This window comes from Phlebotomus papatasi, chromosome 1 (assembly GCF_024763615.1).
Source record: "Phlebotomus papatasi isolate M1 chromosome 1, Ppap_2.1, whole genome shotgun sequence".
Taxonomy (NCBI): Eukaryota; Metazoa; Arthropoda; class Insecta; order Diptera; family Psychodidae; genus Phlebotomus; species Phlebotomus papatasi.
In genome coordinates, this window is record NC_077222.1 from 57221284 (window position 1) to 57238280 (window position 16997).

Below are 16997 nucleotides of genomic sequence, written 5' to 3' on the forward strand. Positions count from 1 at the left end.
TTCCAATACAGAATTATTTGTGGTAAATTCTCCCTTTGATGTTTAATGATCGTCTCTGGCAAGAAATACTTTTAATTCAATTCCAATACACAAAATATAAATTTGCTACACAATTGAACATCCAACTCTTGCGCGTTTCGAGAACCTTGAATTTGTCATGATGCTTGCGCGCGTTCTTCTTTTTTCACAAAACACACACATTTTTTTTCTCCTTCCTCAATTTTCTCTCAAGTGTACGCCTCTGAGAATTTCAAATGGCTTATATCTGCACATTGAATTGATATTGAACATTTTCACAGACACAAGATACAAAATGCTGGAGGACGAAAGAAAAAGATCCCCAAAAATAAAAGTTAAAACCGAAATCAGAAGCATAGATTATGAGAAATACAGATACGACTACGTACTGTAGACAAATACAAAATTTATTCAAAATTTAAAACACTTTTCTAGAATTCAGTGAGATCAACAAAGTTAATTAAAATCAATATGGACCATAGTGAAAAGGTATAGTGCCCATGCCTATGCTTCGTACAATCCCAAGCTTCGTAATGGCAATTTTTTCCTATGTTTCTGAATAAATTTGACTCCGCAATATATTTTAAAAACTGGGCACTTGCCCCTAGTTTTCAAAATATGGGTGCGATGAATTACATTTATTGATGAACACAGGAAAAATTTAGTCATTACGAAGCCTGGGATCGTACGAAGCAAAAGCACTTTCCCATATTATCATTGATCAGAAGTCGATAAAATTAGTAAACATGTACTAAAAGAACAACATGTGCTAATAATAAACTTAGTACATTTTGATATTGTAGTACAAAATGCCCGAAAAAATTTTGGATTAAAATTTAATAATCAATGATGATAACCCTTAACTATATACAGACTTATGGAGTCTGCACACTAGAAGCAATTTTCGTCAAAAATTGCCTTTTTTAAAAAATTCTGACGTTTCTGCCTACAAGGATAGGGGAAATTTTCTTTAAAAAGGCATTTTTTAAAGAAATTTCTCATAATGTGCAGTGACCATTAGAGAAGGCTGCTGGAATCACCACTTGGAATCACCACTTGGCCGCGTGGAATCACCACTTCTCGCCAGTGCCCCACTTTTCGCCACTTATATTAAAATTGCAATTTTTCCATTATTTGTGAAATAAATTGGCCGTAAAATTAATTATAACTCTACTGCTTTTACTTATTGAGTCGAAAGACACTATTTTTTTTGTTTTGAATTTAAATGTTTGAGCATTTTTTAGAGGAATATTTTAAGCAAGTGCATCGAATCCAATATTTGTTACCAAATATAGTAAGTGTCATGAAACTTTTATCCAACAAAATTTAATTTTTGAGTAAATAATTTGTCTATTGAACATTTAATTACATTCGGCGAATACATAAAATTTGTATTTAGTTAGTTATTATTTCATTTTATATTATATTTATGTAAAAATGAGCCATGGCGGAAAGTGGTAATATTCCAAAATTGATTCACCACCTGTCGCCATAGCTTTTCAATAGGCGACGCTAACTTCACTTCGTAGATTCTCAGTTGTCAAATCTACTTTGTTTACTTCACTGAGGGAAATCTGAAAAATTTGAAATAAGATTCCGGAAATGTAAATTTTACCCTCCAGTATTGATCCGAAATCGGTGTAGATATTATGCTTTTTAGGTGTATTAGGGGTTAAAGTTACCCATTTTCATGTTACTTTTACCCTTAAAAATGTGTAAAATTAACATTAAAAAACGTTGATCTATTTTTTCACCTAAAAAGTGTTAAAGTTATGAGGAAAAAAGTTAATAGCCAATCCGTTTTTTTTCTCAATATTTCTGCAATAGTCTAATAATTTGATTTCTCAAATAAAAGTGAAGAAAAATCATTTAATGTGAGTAATAATAAAGTGTTCATGAAGAAAAAGAAATGCTGAATGTGTTCTTTGCATAATGTTGCCCAAAATAATCGAGTTTGAACCTTTTCAAGTGGGTGGCGAGAAGTGGTTACAGAATTGGCGAAAAGTGGTAAAAAGTGGCGACGAAGTGGTTATTTTTGCATTGTTATTAAAAATCAGTTTTTTTATGTACTCCCGCGTTAAATTTTAGGACATTTGTTTTGACTAATCTAGAGCCAATATATCTAAGTAGCTTTGTGTCAAATTTGAGTTATCTGATAATAAGGGGTCAGAAGTTATAATACAATTAATTTCACTTTTTCCTAAATAAGTGGATACTCCACCCTAGTCTTTTTAAAAAGTGATAATCCAAAACATTTTTAGAATTTGGTCATTTCAATAAAATGTTTCTTTCAGTGTAAATGCGTAAAGGCGCTCTTCTATCGCCACTTCCCGCCCAAGTCGCTTTTTCTGCATTTACCAGCTGAGTATTAAGTAGAATAAAATTGGAAAATTTCGCCTTGTCTCAAAGTGTGGTGGTGACTAAAAATAGCACGTCGTTTTCTATATTTCCAATGTCACAATGCTTCAGCAAAAATATTCATTTCCCGGCTTTTTTGACTATACGATCTTCAATTTTTCTACATATTGCAAATTCCCGCAGAAGGTGCATATATACTTCACTAAAAAGGACATTATTGTATTTTTTTTTTCACTTACCTCTAATCATATTGAGAGAGCTTCTATTCACGCTGGAAGACTCCTGATTGTCACTGATATTTATTCTATGCCTAATGCTGGCGGTTCGTGGTGTGAAAACACCATTTGATACTGCCGTCCAAACGAAGATTCCCAAGCCTAGTGCCACAATAAGAAGTACCACGGCTGCTGCAAATGTGACTTTCTGCCTCCAGCGAGTTGTCATCTTGAGACTTTTCTTTCTTCGCCCTTCAAATGTGTCCCGTCAATGGTGAGATGCGAAAGAGAAGGTGAGGAAAGTGATCGCTGCAGCCGTGTGTGGTGATCTGGTAAAAGATGAGATTAATTATTACACGAAAAAAAAACTCCACCTCGTCTCAATTAAGTTGCCCAAAAGAGAAGAAAGGCGAACATTATAAACTTCTTGTATCAACATAAATTAACATCTCTTCTATGCCACACTACTGATCAAATTACTTGGCTAAATAATTTATGAATAATATTTTGGTCATGGAAATTACCAAACATAATGTCAATATTGGATGTCTCGCTGCTGAAAAATATTAAATTAAGTAATATTATGGGAAGAGCTGACCAGAGAGACACGCATATTGCATTTCAGGTGGATTAGGTGCTACTGTGAGACTTTTAAGAGAATGATCGAGGTGACACTAATGGGATTAAAAGCTATAATTGTGCATTAAGCCGAAGAGAAGATCACGATTTCTGACATTTTATAATCCCAATATCGTAAAATTTGAAGGGCACTAATTTGCGATGATTGAGAAAAGTCCCCAAATAAATTCACGCTGTGAGAAGATAACACGATCTTTCCCAATCAAATCATTAATTTCCCATTCCTCATCGATATACAATCGCGATCGTGAGACATGGAATACCTCTGAATCTACCTATTAGTCACTTTATGTTAATTTATATTATTTCTGTCCAACTATTTGTCGATATTTGAAAGACTGTGAGTTGAATGTTGATCGTGGGCCCCCCTACACAATTCTTCTTAACATATTTCATATATATATTGTCTCTCTTGGCCAAAAGAACCAGAGACATTATGTATTTCGTAAACATTTTGCGTACATGTCAATTATTTACGACACCCATCGACGGCAGTTCCCTTCATATTTTTTAATTGCCACTTACACAATACAAAATGTTCAACAAACATATTTCCTAAATCCTCGATCTTATGATCTCCATTGAATTTTCAGGAGACTAAATGTCTTGAAGGATTTTCCCTCCCTGAGTTTTTTTTCTTTCAATTTAAAATAAAATAAAGACCCAATCACTCAGGCAATTTGTCACAAGTCACATCTATTGTGATAAATTGTAAGTATGACATATTCATCATGAGGGACTACCATAGAATCTTTCACAAAACTTCCTGAATCTTTGAAAAGAAACATGTTTTTTGGCTAATTGAGTTAAATTGACGAATTAATTACAATCGCTTCGTTTCCACTGAATTTCATGGCGCATCCATTAATAACGATTAACGCACATCAACAACTTTTCTTACAACAAAACAATAATAAAGAGATCTTAAGGTGGTTGACAGACTGTCCTCAAGATTAAGTGAATTTTGCTAGAAGTTGATTTGTAGGAAATAAATTTTATAATAGAATTGTAAGAATGTACAATTTTCAGAGACTAAATTTCTCCTAAATTTATGGGAAAACATCCGCAAGACAAATGGATTGATGATAAATCAACTGATGTAAATTTTCAAGAACATAATAATTGCTTTTCTAAAGAAGTTTTGTTTGCCAAAAAAATTCATCTAGACAGTCAAAAAAAAAAATCATGTAAGACGAGTTTTTCACTGTTCGTTTAATAATAGATATTCATTTTTAATTCAAACGAAACATTTAAATGTTGCAAAAGTGAAGTATAGCGTAAAACATAAATTTTACACAACCACTTTGTTCTTGTTTTGAGTCAATAAATTGTAAAGAAACGTAAAGCTACTTCTAAATATTAAGGCGTTAAGTTCGGGTAGGGAAGGGTGAAGCACTTTCACGGAATTGAACTTTTTATCAGGACTCATTTTCTAAACGATTATGAACTATATTCAAATAAATTATATTCCGTGAGTTACTCTTGAGTAGGGGAGACTGGGGCAAAAAGTCACAAATCGAAAATTTTAAAATTCAATATCTTCCAAAATAAATAAGATAGCGGCTTAAATTTTTTTCCATTGATAGCCTCCATAGGTCTTCTTCAATGTCATAAGTTTGTTAGAATTCGAACGAAGAATTTAGAAAAAAAATATCGAAATTTTTAGCCCTATTTTTGAAATATTTTCCGTGAAGAAGATATCAATTATTAGCTACTTATTTTAAATTTGATGCACTGGTGAATATTTCCCAAATTATCTGGATATTCTTTGAATACAATTCCGCTATCTTTTTTAGAATATTACAAAGATTCCGTTTTCCGGAAATCCTTTTATTAAAAATGACCACTTGGGGTAAAAAGTAACAAAAGCTATGGAGCAAAAAGTAACAAAAACCGAAACAATTTCTGATGTTCCACTGTGAAAAGAAATGTCAATGCTATGTGTCGCCGCTTGGTTTTTGCATTGGTCAAACAATTTGCAGTCTTTTGTGTGTGTGTGTTTTTTTTTTTGTAAAATAGCTTAAAATGCGCTTTTCCGCTCAGATAGAGAAAACGGTGTTTTACAAAGGTATAAAAAAATAAATTTCCTATGAAAATACGTAATCTCGGTATTTTACTTAAATTTACAGAATCCCGTAATAAAGCGAAACAAAATGTGATAGTATCTCATGTCTGGTACTATTTGCCCCAGCATTTTTGAGAATGATCACAAAATTACCTTTTAGAAAACAGCTCGATAAATATATTTCCTTACAAAATAGAAGAAAATGACTTTCACAGAGTTGTAGAGCGGTAAATTTCCTATAAAACTGTGCTAATTAGAAATTTTGGAGGTGTTCGGGTAGCTTGTAAAAAAATAAAATATCAGTTTTGTGACTTTTTGCCCCAGTCTCCCCTATTGACTATCTGAAAATACGTAGGACAATGCCTAAATATTTATTTTCCGCCATAAAAATATTTATTTTCCAAAGTAATGTGTGTGTGAAACTACCCTACTCTGCCCTACCGAAATGAACCGATAAAGCAAATAATCGACAAATTAAAAACATTTTGTGTCAAAAATTGGCGAACACTATTACGTTGGTTATTTTTGTTTTTGTTTTTTTTTTATAGAAGATTAATAAATCTTTTATATATTTGAGAATGGTTGGGAAAGTTAGGAATCAGCAATACTTTTGCTAAAGATCTGCCATAAATTTCAATTTTACTAAGAAATTGACTGTTCGGTACTGTACTATCCTCTCCCTGGTACAGAGGGGAAGTGAGATAGCTTTAAATTGGAACATTTTTAAAATTAGGCTTTTTTCTCGTATTCTTAAATGAAATTGAGCCTTGCTGTGATATAATTTAGCTCGACAAACTAATTGTCAACCTAAATTACTGCATGATAATACTCAGTTCTAATTAAAAATTGGAGAAAAAAAATTTCAAAAGTGCCCCACTATAAAGATTCCAAACTATCCTTTACCAGAAGAAAAACATTTTCACCATTCGACTCTGGAGTGGGTCGGTCATTAACGCTAAGACAGCGGTGGACACAAACCTTTTTCCTGTTATTTCACCTCAAAAAAGCTCACAGTTTCAAAAGTAATTTTCATTTCATATAAATAAAATAAATATGAAGACATTGACTGTGAAGGAATAAAAAATTAATAGTCGAGAAACCAACCAAATACACACTCTTTTTACAAAATAATTATCAATTGTACTCAAGCTAAAAAAAAGTTCTGTTTGTTTTTTTTTAGGTATTTATTGGAATCATTCTCTATATCCGGTGAGAAAATAAAATTCTTATCTATGTATACATAAATAACTATAATAACCGTGGTGTGGGTCTTAGCTTGAAGCATTCTCGTAAAATTTGTAATTTCTATACTGTTGTTGAAATTTTAAATCATACTTTTACTACTCGAACTTCATGGAGAGAGCAGTACATATTATAATCCCTCGATTTTTTCACCCCCCAAAATTTCCACCTTCCACTTCTCAGAGATCACTTTTCTCAATAAATCTTTGCGTTTCAGACGATTTCTGAGAAATGTCGTCACGCTTTTTGTTCGTCTGCCCGTTTGTCCGTCCGGCTGTCGCCAACTCTAGAGGCCAAACGGTAAGAGATAGCGACTTAGGACCTTCGGGGGACCCCCCATAAGTCGAACCAAGGATCGGTAACATGCCCCTCATTTTCTCTCCAAAACCATATTTTTTTGGGATTATTAAAAAACGCGTCGTGTGATTTTTTTTTCATTTTCAGATATGTTTTAAAGATTGCCCAGACGGACAATATACCATGGGTGAAAATACCAATGTATCATTCCAAATAACAGTTTTTCAAGGTCAAATGTTAAAAAAAGGCTCAAGAGAGCGCATTTATCAGGCGAACGGGGTCATGTTGGGCTCGTTGGAATGGTCTTGGAATTTCCGACTAAACTGAATCGGTTCCAATCGGGTTTGAAACCAAAGTCATTTGGGCAATGTTTTGAGTGATTTATAAATCCGTTCAAATCGGTTGTGAACCGATAATGAACCAGCTACCAACCCATAAGTAATTTTGATCAAAAATCAATTTTATTACTCTTAAAATTATTTTGTTGAATCTTTCGAATGATTTACAAATCGGGTTAAATCGGTTAGGAACCGGGTAACGGTAAATGATGCGAAAGAACTTCTGGGGGATTGCATTTAAGTTATGAGTTCGAGCACTTGCCTGGGACGCTATGCCACCCCTTTTTTAAATTATTGACTAAATATCTGTATAAATTTCACAGTTCCACTCCATTTTGTTCTATCTAAGAAAAACTACATTTCATGATTTAAAAAAAAATTAAAGTTAAGTAATTGAATAGGTAAATCCTGTATTTCTGCTTATCAAAAAAAAGATTTATATCTCGTTATTAGTTACTATAAGTCAAATTAAAAATGGATGTCAAAATAGTATATCCCTCAGATCAAGATTATTCTAAGTCGACAAAGAATAATATAATTATGTAATGATATCGTATGGGAGTGAAGAATAGCATAAAATAAAAATTTACCCAGTTAATTTGCATTTTGATTAATAATATTGCAACAGAAGTAAAACAACTTTTATTAGTATTCAATAAATAATATACTAAAATGCCAATTCCGGGTACAGCCTTAGTTCCCCCTGAAAACATCTCATTAGTCGATTAAGAATATTATATAGTAAAAATGTAATATGAAGAAAAAGAGGTTAAAATTTATTATGTTGTCTCTATCACAGCTATCAAAATAAACCGTGATAGTTAATTCGTTTTAACGTTTTGTGGTGGAAATTTATAATGTAATTTGCGGAATTTTGCATAATCGTGTGCCTTTTGGATGAATTGAATTTTATCACTATAGGAGAGTTGAATTAACATAGAAATGATGGTGCGGTTCCAAGTTGTTGGGAAAAGTGAACCTTGACTTTCTGTCCAGCATCAATATTTGCTTCAATAAACTCTATCTCATCGAAATGTGCTCATTGAGGCACTTTGACTATACATTGTTATACCCAAAGTCCATTCAAATTCTAAGATGATTCATTTGATAGCTGTCGAAGCGTATTTGATATGAATGATTCGCCAATTGAATAGCTAAGTGGACTTTTATGCAAGAGTAATCTTTTAGCTCTTTTAGTCTCCTTCTTTTGAAATCTATATTTCCCGGTTCAAGGTACTCTTCGACTTTCAGACACTTTGGAGACCTTGAGGCCTAAAACCACCTGTTGTCATCCAAAAATAAACTTGAATCCTATTCTCTCTTTAAACGCGAGATCATCCCCCTCAAACTAGTCTTTAAGCAGTTCTTAGCTATTGTGGATAAATAACATTTTTGTCATAACAACTGAAATCGATTAACAATCAATTAAAGACGAGTCTTTTTTGTCTCACTACTTCTTATAAAGCTCATCTATTGATGAACGGGTGGAAGGTGAGGATTTGGAGAGAAGCCACAGTATATTCAAATACTTAAACCGGTTTCTTCTAAGACATTGTGAACTTGCTACGAGATTCTTTGGAGTTGAAAAGCAATCAAAAATCATAGTTTATTTTCACTAAAGGCACGATTCACCCAGAAGATCACATCAAATATCAATGGGCAGTGCATCGAGCTTCACAGTTTGACGCCAACACTTTTATTTTTGCCCAGACTGAAAGGCCAATTTTCTTGGGGGCTCTCCTCTAAGGCCCCTCCTGTCGAGAGAGTAAATCCAATAAAACTAGTATGACAATTCCTTTAATCTTTTCTCACACAGATATATATTTCTTCAAATCATTCATCGACCCAGGGGAAAAGAAACCTGTCTCTGAGGTGTACAGGGGAAGGAAAATTAGCCACGGAGGATTCAAGTTATGGTGAGGAATTCGACAAAATAGATTCAAAGACCCATGCACAATGAAACATCTCTGAGAAGAATGCTGAAAGACAGAGATTACAATCGCCCAAGCAAAGTGACTAAAGAAACACTTCTCTCCCTCACTAATTACACATTTCATTCATTATTTTGCCATCATTTAACACTTACAGAATATTCAGCAATTCTAATCCCATTAGGCCAAACACACGCCAATAACATGTCTCGACGTCACGCAATTCTTGCGGTTATTTGGGGAGGATGTATTTCTCAAATTACACTTCGTGAATGCAATTAATTGATAATTAATTATTTTTGGACTCTTGAGATATTTCTGTGTGATTGGAGAACCAGCAAAAAAATATGTGGTAAAGAGACACGAACGGAAAATTTATTAATGATTCACACGTGATTCTATGCCATTTCCACTAGAACTAGCAAACACTGAGAATTCTGTGAGAGAAAATTGCATTGACTCCAATTGACTGTGGCTTAAATGCCCAAGATCACCATAAAAGAAGTGGAACATTCATTTTAGCACTATGCACCAAATTATGATTCCTTTATGGAAAAGATTGTATTGCTGAAATTGTATCAAAGAGGTTCATCAATTACAATTTGCAAAGTTCATCCAATAAATCCAAATCATAATCAAAGATGGAAATGACCAAAGATATAAATTTAATAAAGTCATAAAAGTGCAACCACTCGACTTCAATTGTGTTTTTATGGGTCCCGGTCAAAATCCCGAAAGTCAAAATCCCGGAAACCAAAATCCCGAACACCAAAATTCCGAAAACCAAAATCCCGAATGAGCAAAAATCAGGGGGTTGACATTAGGTCTAAAAAATGCAAGCGGTTTTAGTGTATATTTTTCCCTGTTTTTGTACGCATTTCTCGAGATATCTTCAAAACTACGTAGATTGCCAATTTTGGGTTTTCGGTTGCCTATTCTATATTAAATTGTCTGTTATTTTGTATTTGTATAATTTGTTAATTCATTTTACAATGACAGAAAACAGCTAATAAACTCAAAAGTTTTTTCGGCACGCTAGAAACATATAGGAAACATAGGAAATGCCATATCCCTGGCAAAAATACAGAATTTTTAAAAGTGTTACAGCTACTTCTTGCTGGAAGCTAAGGGAAATTTTTTGTGTCTTGAGAAAATATTCTGCACATTATCCTCCATATAATTTCACCCCCTTCAGGATTTTGAATATTCGGGATTTTGGCTTTCAGGATCTTGGCTCTTTAGGGATATTGGCTTTTGAGATTTTGGCTTTCGGGATTTTGTTTGCCTCTGGCTTGTATACGTATTTTTATTATGGTAAATTTTACACAGGGGGAGGCAATTTAACACATCTGAAGTTTTTTTTTCAAAAATTAATATTCCAAAAGTTTATGCACTATATTCAAGATAACTAACTTCAATTAGTTTTTCTTATTAGCTATTTCGACATAGGGTAAGTGTGCCAAATTTCGGCAAGGTTGTGTGGAACCTTGAAAACTAGTTTATCATCTTTATTTTCTTTAAATCACTTCCTAAAATATTGAAAAATTAATAATAATATGGACATTGCTTTGGGTAGTATTCCGGCCACTTTGAGTGAAATACCGGCCACCTTTTTTTCTGACCACCTTTTGTGACGCAATGGATAGAAAATTTCGAAACGTCATACGGAAAGAATTTAATATTTAGTTTAATACGTTTATATGACCCACAAGCCCTGAGATCTACCGTGTAATTTGTCCTGAAAACCTGAAGAGTAGCATCTCAAATTTACGCGCAGATTCCCGTAGCAATTTGCCCTTTCTTAACTATTGCAAGGCCTTTTCCACATCATCTTTTTCACAGAAGAGATGGTTTTTTTCTCTGTACATTGTAGAACTCAGAAATTAAAAAAAAAATCATAAAATGAATAAGAAATTTAGGAAAGCAAAAGTTGTTGCCGGAATAGGCTACACTATTTCACCGGAGAGACGCTCTCAATGTATCTACTTTTTCACGCAAAATACAGGATTCAGTTGGAAAATTTTGCCTGAAATTTAAAGAGTGATTCACTATTAACATAAACAGAAACAATCTTTAATGAAAACTAATCAATTTCATGAAAAACACCGAAGGAAAACCTTTTGCATTTCACCACAAATCACAAGACTGCTAAAAGCACAATCGATCTGTAACATTTTTTGTAAGACTCTTTCCACACTGAGTTTTTACAACGCAATTTAAATTCAAATTATACCTGAAATCTAACAGTCTTTGTGTTAAAACATCCTAAAATGAATAAATATTTAAAAGCAAAATGAATTCATTGACTATTCGAAGATAACATACATTATTTTAATTAACTTATTTCCATGGCCGAAATTACACTCAAAGTGGCCGAAATTAGAAGCTGGCCGAAATTTGGCACACTTCCCCTACAATTCAACATTATTAAACTAAAATTTTATATTTTCGAAGGTTAATCATGTATGAAACAACCTTGCCCTCCCTTAATAGCTACTAAAACATTTTCCTGAAATTGTTATTAAACAATTTCATTTACTGTGAAAAACTAGTTCCACTAAAAAAGAATTTTGAAAAAAACTCCCAAAAACTCCCAAAAATTTGCGATCCACTGTTTATACTTTAACGCATAATGTTTAACGTCAATAAAATTAAACCGTTTGCTAATTCATTATGATAGTTTTGGGTTTACTAGGAGTAAGATTACAAATCCTTAAAATTTCTTTGACTTTATTAAAAGTCAATTTCACAGAAAAACACTAATCAGATTGGTATTTGATCTTTACGTCAGATGTTGACCCAGCTAATGGTCAAAACCATCAATTAAATCCTTGATCCTCTTAATACGAATTTCGGATATAAGAAGACGTCAAAATGCTTATTTCGCCCATATACGAAAATACTTGAATAATTTCTAAAACACTTTTTCTGTGTCAAAAGTTAAACATTTTAAACAAGTCTAGATTTATTTTGAAAGGAATTAGATTTCCATTGATTGGTTCTTTCAAACCAATTATTAATCGATACAAATTCAGGTATGACCTGTTTATATAATTATTTTACGCAAAAAAATATTTTTTGTTAAATAACTAGTAAATATTTTCCTGGAATATATATTGTAGTGTTTCTACTATAAAGGCTGTTGTAAACCTTAAAACTTACGTATAATCATTTTGCTAACAAAATACACAACTTATAAATAAATAAACTCTTTCTTATTTGTATATTTAAAACACAAACATATTTCGAATAAAATTTACATTTTTGCTTCCAAGAAACTAGAAAATTCTTCAAAATATTGTGAACAATCAAATCAAAATATAAACTTTTACCTTGATTTACTGATCAATATATTCACTTTAGCTAACTAATAAACCCTTTTAGTAATTGTAAAGCCAATCATTTTTATGTTAGTCCAATCAAATAATCAAACAAAATGCCTCCAAAAGCAACTCTATAAAACATTTCAACATGCTATTGGAATGTATTTTAATTTTATAGATAACCAATTAAACTATTATTGAATTACAGTAATTATCGGTGGTCTCTCTGGTCAATTTAGAGTCTGATCAGGAGAGAGACCGACTAAATTGAACACCAAATAGAATCGATGCGAAAAATCAATTCTTGCGGCCAGAAAATGAAGGAACTAAAAGGGGAGTGGGATAGGAGGGTATGGTCTTGGTGTCTCCTCTTCTTCCTCTGTGTCACACCCAAAATATACACACTGTCAATGGGGCAAAGAAGCAAAAAACAACAAAGTGTATGTGCGATAGACCAAAAAAAAAAGCAGTTGAAACCATAAATTAACATAATTCCCCCCTCTTCAGATCAGCTTCAGGAATTTCTGAATAGAATTTTGCCAAACAAATGGAGCCAGTCGAGACGTGCTCAGCGCAAAATTCGCAAAAGCCTGACCATTGATGGATTTTCATGTGCTTGGGATATTGAATGCGGCATCGCAAGTCGGTCTTTGACATCAATCAGTCACACAAGAGTCGCACTATTCTCGGAGCCACCATGTGCCTTGTGAAAAACTCTGTACAATGAACTTGGGCGATTGCCTGGAGAAAATGATGTCACTGAATTGCCCATGAAATTTCTTTGAGAGCAATATAACCGAATTTGATCGCATGAAATGGTCCAAAAAATATATACCATCTGATTAATTTCCGTGATATGGAGCATTTAGTGGTCCAACAGAGATGGAAATCTCAATTGAGACTTGATGATGTCTTAACTGGACGCACGCCTCAGACAAATCCACTCATCACCATTTCAGATTTTATTGACACGAGATTCTATCATTCATCACACATTCAGCAATTATGGCGACTAATTAAAACTCAGCTCAATTTGGCCTCAATCTACCCCAATGACTCCACATTCAATGCGTGGGATCATTAATCGCTCACTTAGGCTTAAGCTGGCCAATTTTCGGGAGTCCCAGAAAACAGTCGAGCCAGATGCCCAAAAAGAAATCCAGCCATATCGTGGGATACTATCTGACATGTCAGATACATAAAACAACTCCACCCGGAAACATTTGTTTGTAATAGGTATCCAAAAAAGATTAAATAAAATAAACTGGCACGGGCTTCCAACATCTATGTACACAGTTGTGGTGCGAAATCAAAAGAATCTCCCGAAGACTATGTTGCAACATTACATATACGACCGGGAAACGATCTTGTGCACTTCAGAGCACCTCCTATGGATCACCTCTAACTTTGATGGATGAGATGTTCGAGGAAATCCATCAAAATCCTTCCCCTCTATCTTATCTTAATATTCGTCTAGTCTAGCATCGAGTGGCCCCAAATGTGGGTCTGTCTGGACATTGTTAGACAATGAGTCACTTTTAGCGGCAATCAAAGATATTGCCACCCCGAGATTGTTTTGACGGAGCACAATACACAACGGAAAAAACATGGATAAATTTAGAATTGTATCTTGCAATCTTCATTTGCTCAAAACGCAATGGACATCTCCCAGAATAAATAAGGCTGCATTAAAAAATGGACATGTGAGGTTTAACCTGAACGAATAGTGATTTGAAACACAAATTTTAAAAAAATCTTTATAATTTTAAAATAAAGATTACAGTTTACAGTTTAATGACTTAATTGAGAGAACGATTGTGGAATATCAGTTTTAAATGGAACCGCACCTTGCTAAACCTATTGATACCCCAATTAGTTAAAGAGGTTTTCTAAAAGAAATAGAAATTACTTAATTAAATTTTTAAAAGCTTGCATTTGAATTAATTAGAGCACCCAACTTCAGTGATATTTTTTCTCAAATCCCAGATAAAAGAAAAATAATGATTTGAATTAAACATGAAGATTTAAAGTTTATATATTATTTGCTATTATGAGTTTTTTTTATAATAATAATTTATTTAAGCACTACATTTACTTAACGTTTGCCACATCCTTTGCTTTCATAACCAATCAATAGCCCATTAAGAGTTATAATCACATCATTTTAATTATAAAGCTTTAAAAGGGGTCCTCACAACAAACTTTGAAATTGGAGATAAGTTTAACATTTGAAAATTCAATTTCAATGTAGGAAAAAGGCCTTCAGGCCTCGCGCTCTGGTTTTGAACAACAAGATTTAATATAGAACTAGGGTAAGATGAAGTAATTTGGAATCATGTCTATTTTGGAATTTTGAGATTTTCTCACTGTTTCAGATGGTCAAATGAAAAAGAAAACCACGAAGAAGTACAAGACTTTACAGTCAAGAGCACTTTTCTTTGTTTCTCCCTTATGTCATCTAAAACTGTTAGGAAATCTCACAGTTCCAAATTAGAAATGATTCCAAATTACCCCATCTTACCACAATAATTTACAAACGAAATAATACAGTTCTAGTGTTAATATTAAAAACTAAAAAAAACACATAAATTAACTAAAAGAAAAAAGTTGTTATTTTTTTAATAATCATTTTAGACAGTCCAGTGTCCATACAATAATGTGTCTTATAAGAAATCAATTCTTTCTACAATATAAACGTAAGTATTCCTATTCGATTTTATGGATTTTATCAACAGTATGGGAACAAAGTAGAATATAGCTGACTATAAAATTTATTATTATTATTATTATCATTATTAAAAATGCACAATTTCTTTACAGAAAAAACTATTATCGGTGCTAAGTATTGTGCACGTATTTAAAATCCTAATATAGTAACTCAAAATGTAGCAAATTTGAAATTCACTGAACCCTTGTAACAGCTACAAAGACTGAATGCTACTGAATGCTCTGTATATAGACGCATCTTCTGAGAAACATGATTAGATTATTGCTCCAAGAGGGGTGTTTAGCTCTCAGCTGGTAACATCAGTGATGCTCATGATAGAATCCACGTGGCCTCACGTGGGCACGAACAAACATTCTTAAACAACAATAGGCCAAGAATCTCATTGGAATTTTATGATTTTCTCCCCGTCATTGGCTTTCGCTACCGAAAAAAGATACCCAGGCACAATAGATCATTGTACGGAATCTTATAGGACGAGCACTAAAAACTGCCATATGTTCTGTCGCTTATAAACAAATTTCTCATAAAAGCTGCAAAATTTCTTTGTCAGTTCATTTTACTATAAATCACAAGTGTTGAGACTAAACTTAAACTTCGACAGTCATGTAGATTAGAGAGAAAGCATACGCAATATGCCGCTGAACTGACGACGACAGACCTTTTGTATCAAATTGATCTTTGTTCTTCCATTCCAAAATACTCAATAGTTTATTTGGAAACAAAGATGGAATTGGGAAGTGATACAATTTACATACGATTCATTTACATTGAAAAGTGATTTTAGAGATTATATCTGTTCACTGCAGCAAGTATTCCAAAAAGAATACAGAGGTATGCAAGATATTTGCCAATGTTTCTTACGATTATATCAAAGGCCAATTAAATCAATGTCCCTTTAAATGTTTTACACTCTCGTTAAATTTAAAAAAAAGAAAGCCTTCAACATCATTTTAGCTTTTCTATCTTATCTATATATCTTATCATTACAATCTCACACGTGTTTACAAGATACAAAGATAATAGTAATATTATTATAGCGAAAATAAAACTTTTTGTCCGCATTCTTTATAACAACATTATTTTTTTAGTGCCTCTAAACTCCTCCGAAAAATAACATAAAATTGTAAACACCGACACTGCGTTACTGCATGTTTACCCTGCAGTAACTTCTATGTGAGAGTTCATTGAATCTTTAGTATGGTCTTGTTAGACTTATCTCAGATGTGTTCACTGTGCGACTGCAATTTTTTCTATTAAACAAACATCCTCGCGCTCTTGTCTTCGGCTCGTGGTAAGATTATCAAAACCACGAGCTGATCGTCTATTTTAGTGCCTCCTCTGCAATCGTGTCTGGACCACAGAATTCAATACATGTTCCCTGAGAGAGAGGGAAAGTCAATAGGGAGGCCAATGACTCCCCTATTCTCGAGTCTCCTGTCGCACTTGCTAAAGTGTAATGGCGCGCTATTTTTTTTTCTTCATTTTCAAATTTGTGTACATTTAAAAAAATTGAAATATAATATTTCTTTGTACACGACATAGTTACGTTCATTGTATATGAAAATCTTTATCCAATTTAGCCTTTAAAAAAAAAGTTCTAATTGTTAAAAAACGCCAGACTTTAATTATTTGATTTTTTTTTTAAAAACAGTGTTTAAAATATTTAAAGAAAAATACATGGTAGAAAGTTATATCCGGAAGGAGACTGTATTTCTTTGCCTCTATGAAAAATTCATCAAAAAATAACATTAGCAAGCAATATTAGTAGGGGAAAGTGCTCATGCTTGATACCATTGGAAGCTTCGTAATGACTAAATTTTCTATGTTTCACGATATACAGTGA

The 16997-nt window shown here is 33.0% G+C and overlaps 1 protein-coding gene across 3 annotated transcripts in view; it reads right to left on the reverse strand.

The window, feature by feature from the left end:
• The window catches only part of LOC129807895 (A disintegrin and metalloproteinase with thrombospondin motifs 20), a 135483-nt gene that overhangs the window by 108809 nt on the left and 9677 nt on the right, over positions 1-16997 (reverse strand). For all 3 annotated transcript variants that reach the window (XM_055857513.1, XM_055857496.1, XM_055857504.1), the window contains one exon: positions 2616-2920. In XM_055857513.1, coding sequence (XP_055713488.1) covers positions 2616-2820 — 205 coding nt within the window. In that variant the 5' untranslated portion in view covers positions 2821-2920. The remainder of the gene's footprint in view (positions 1-2615; positions 2921-16997) is intronic.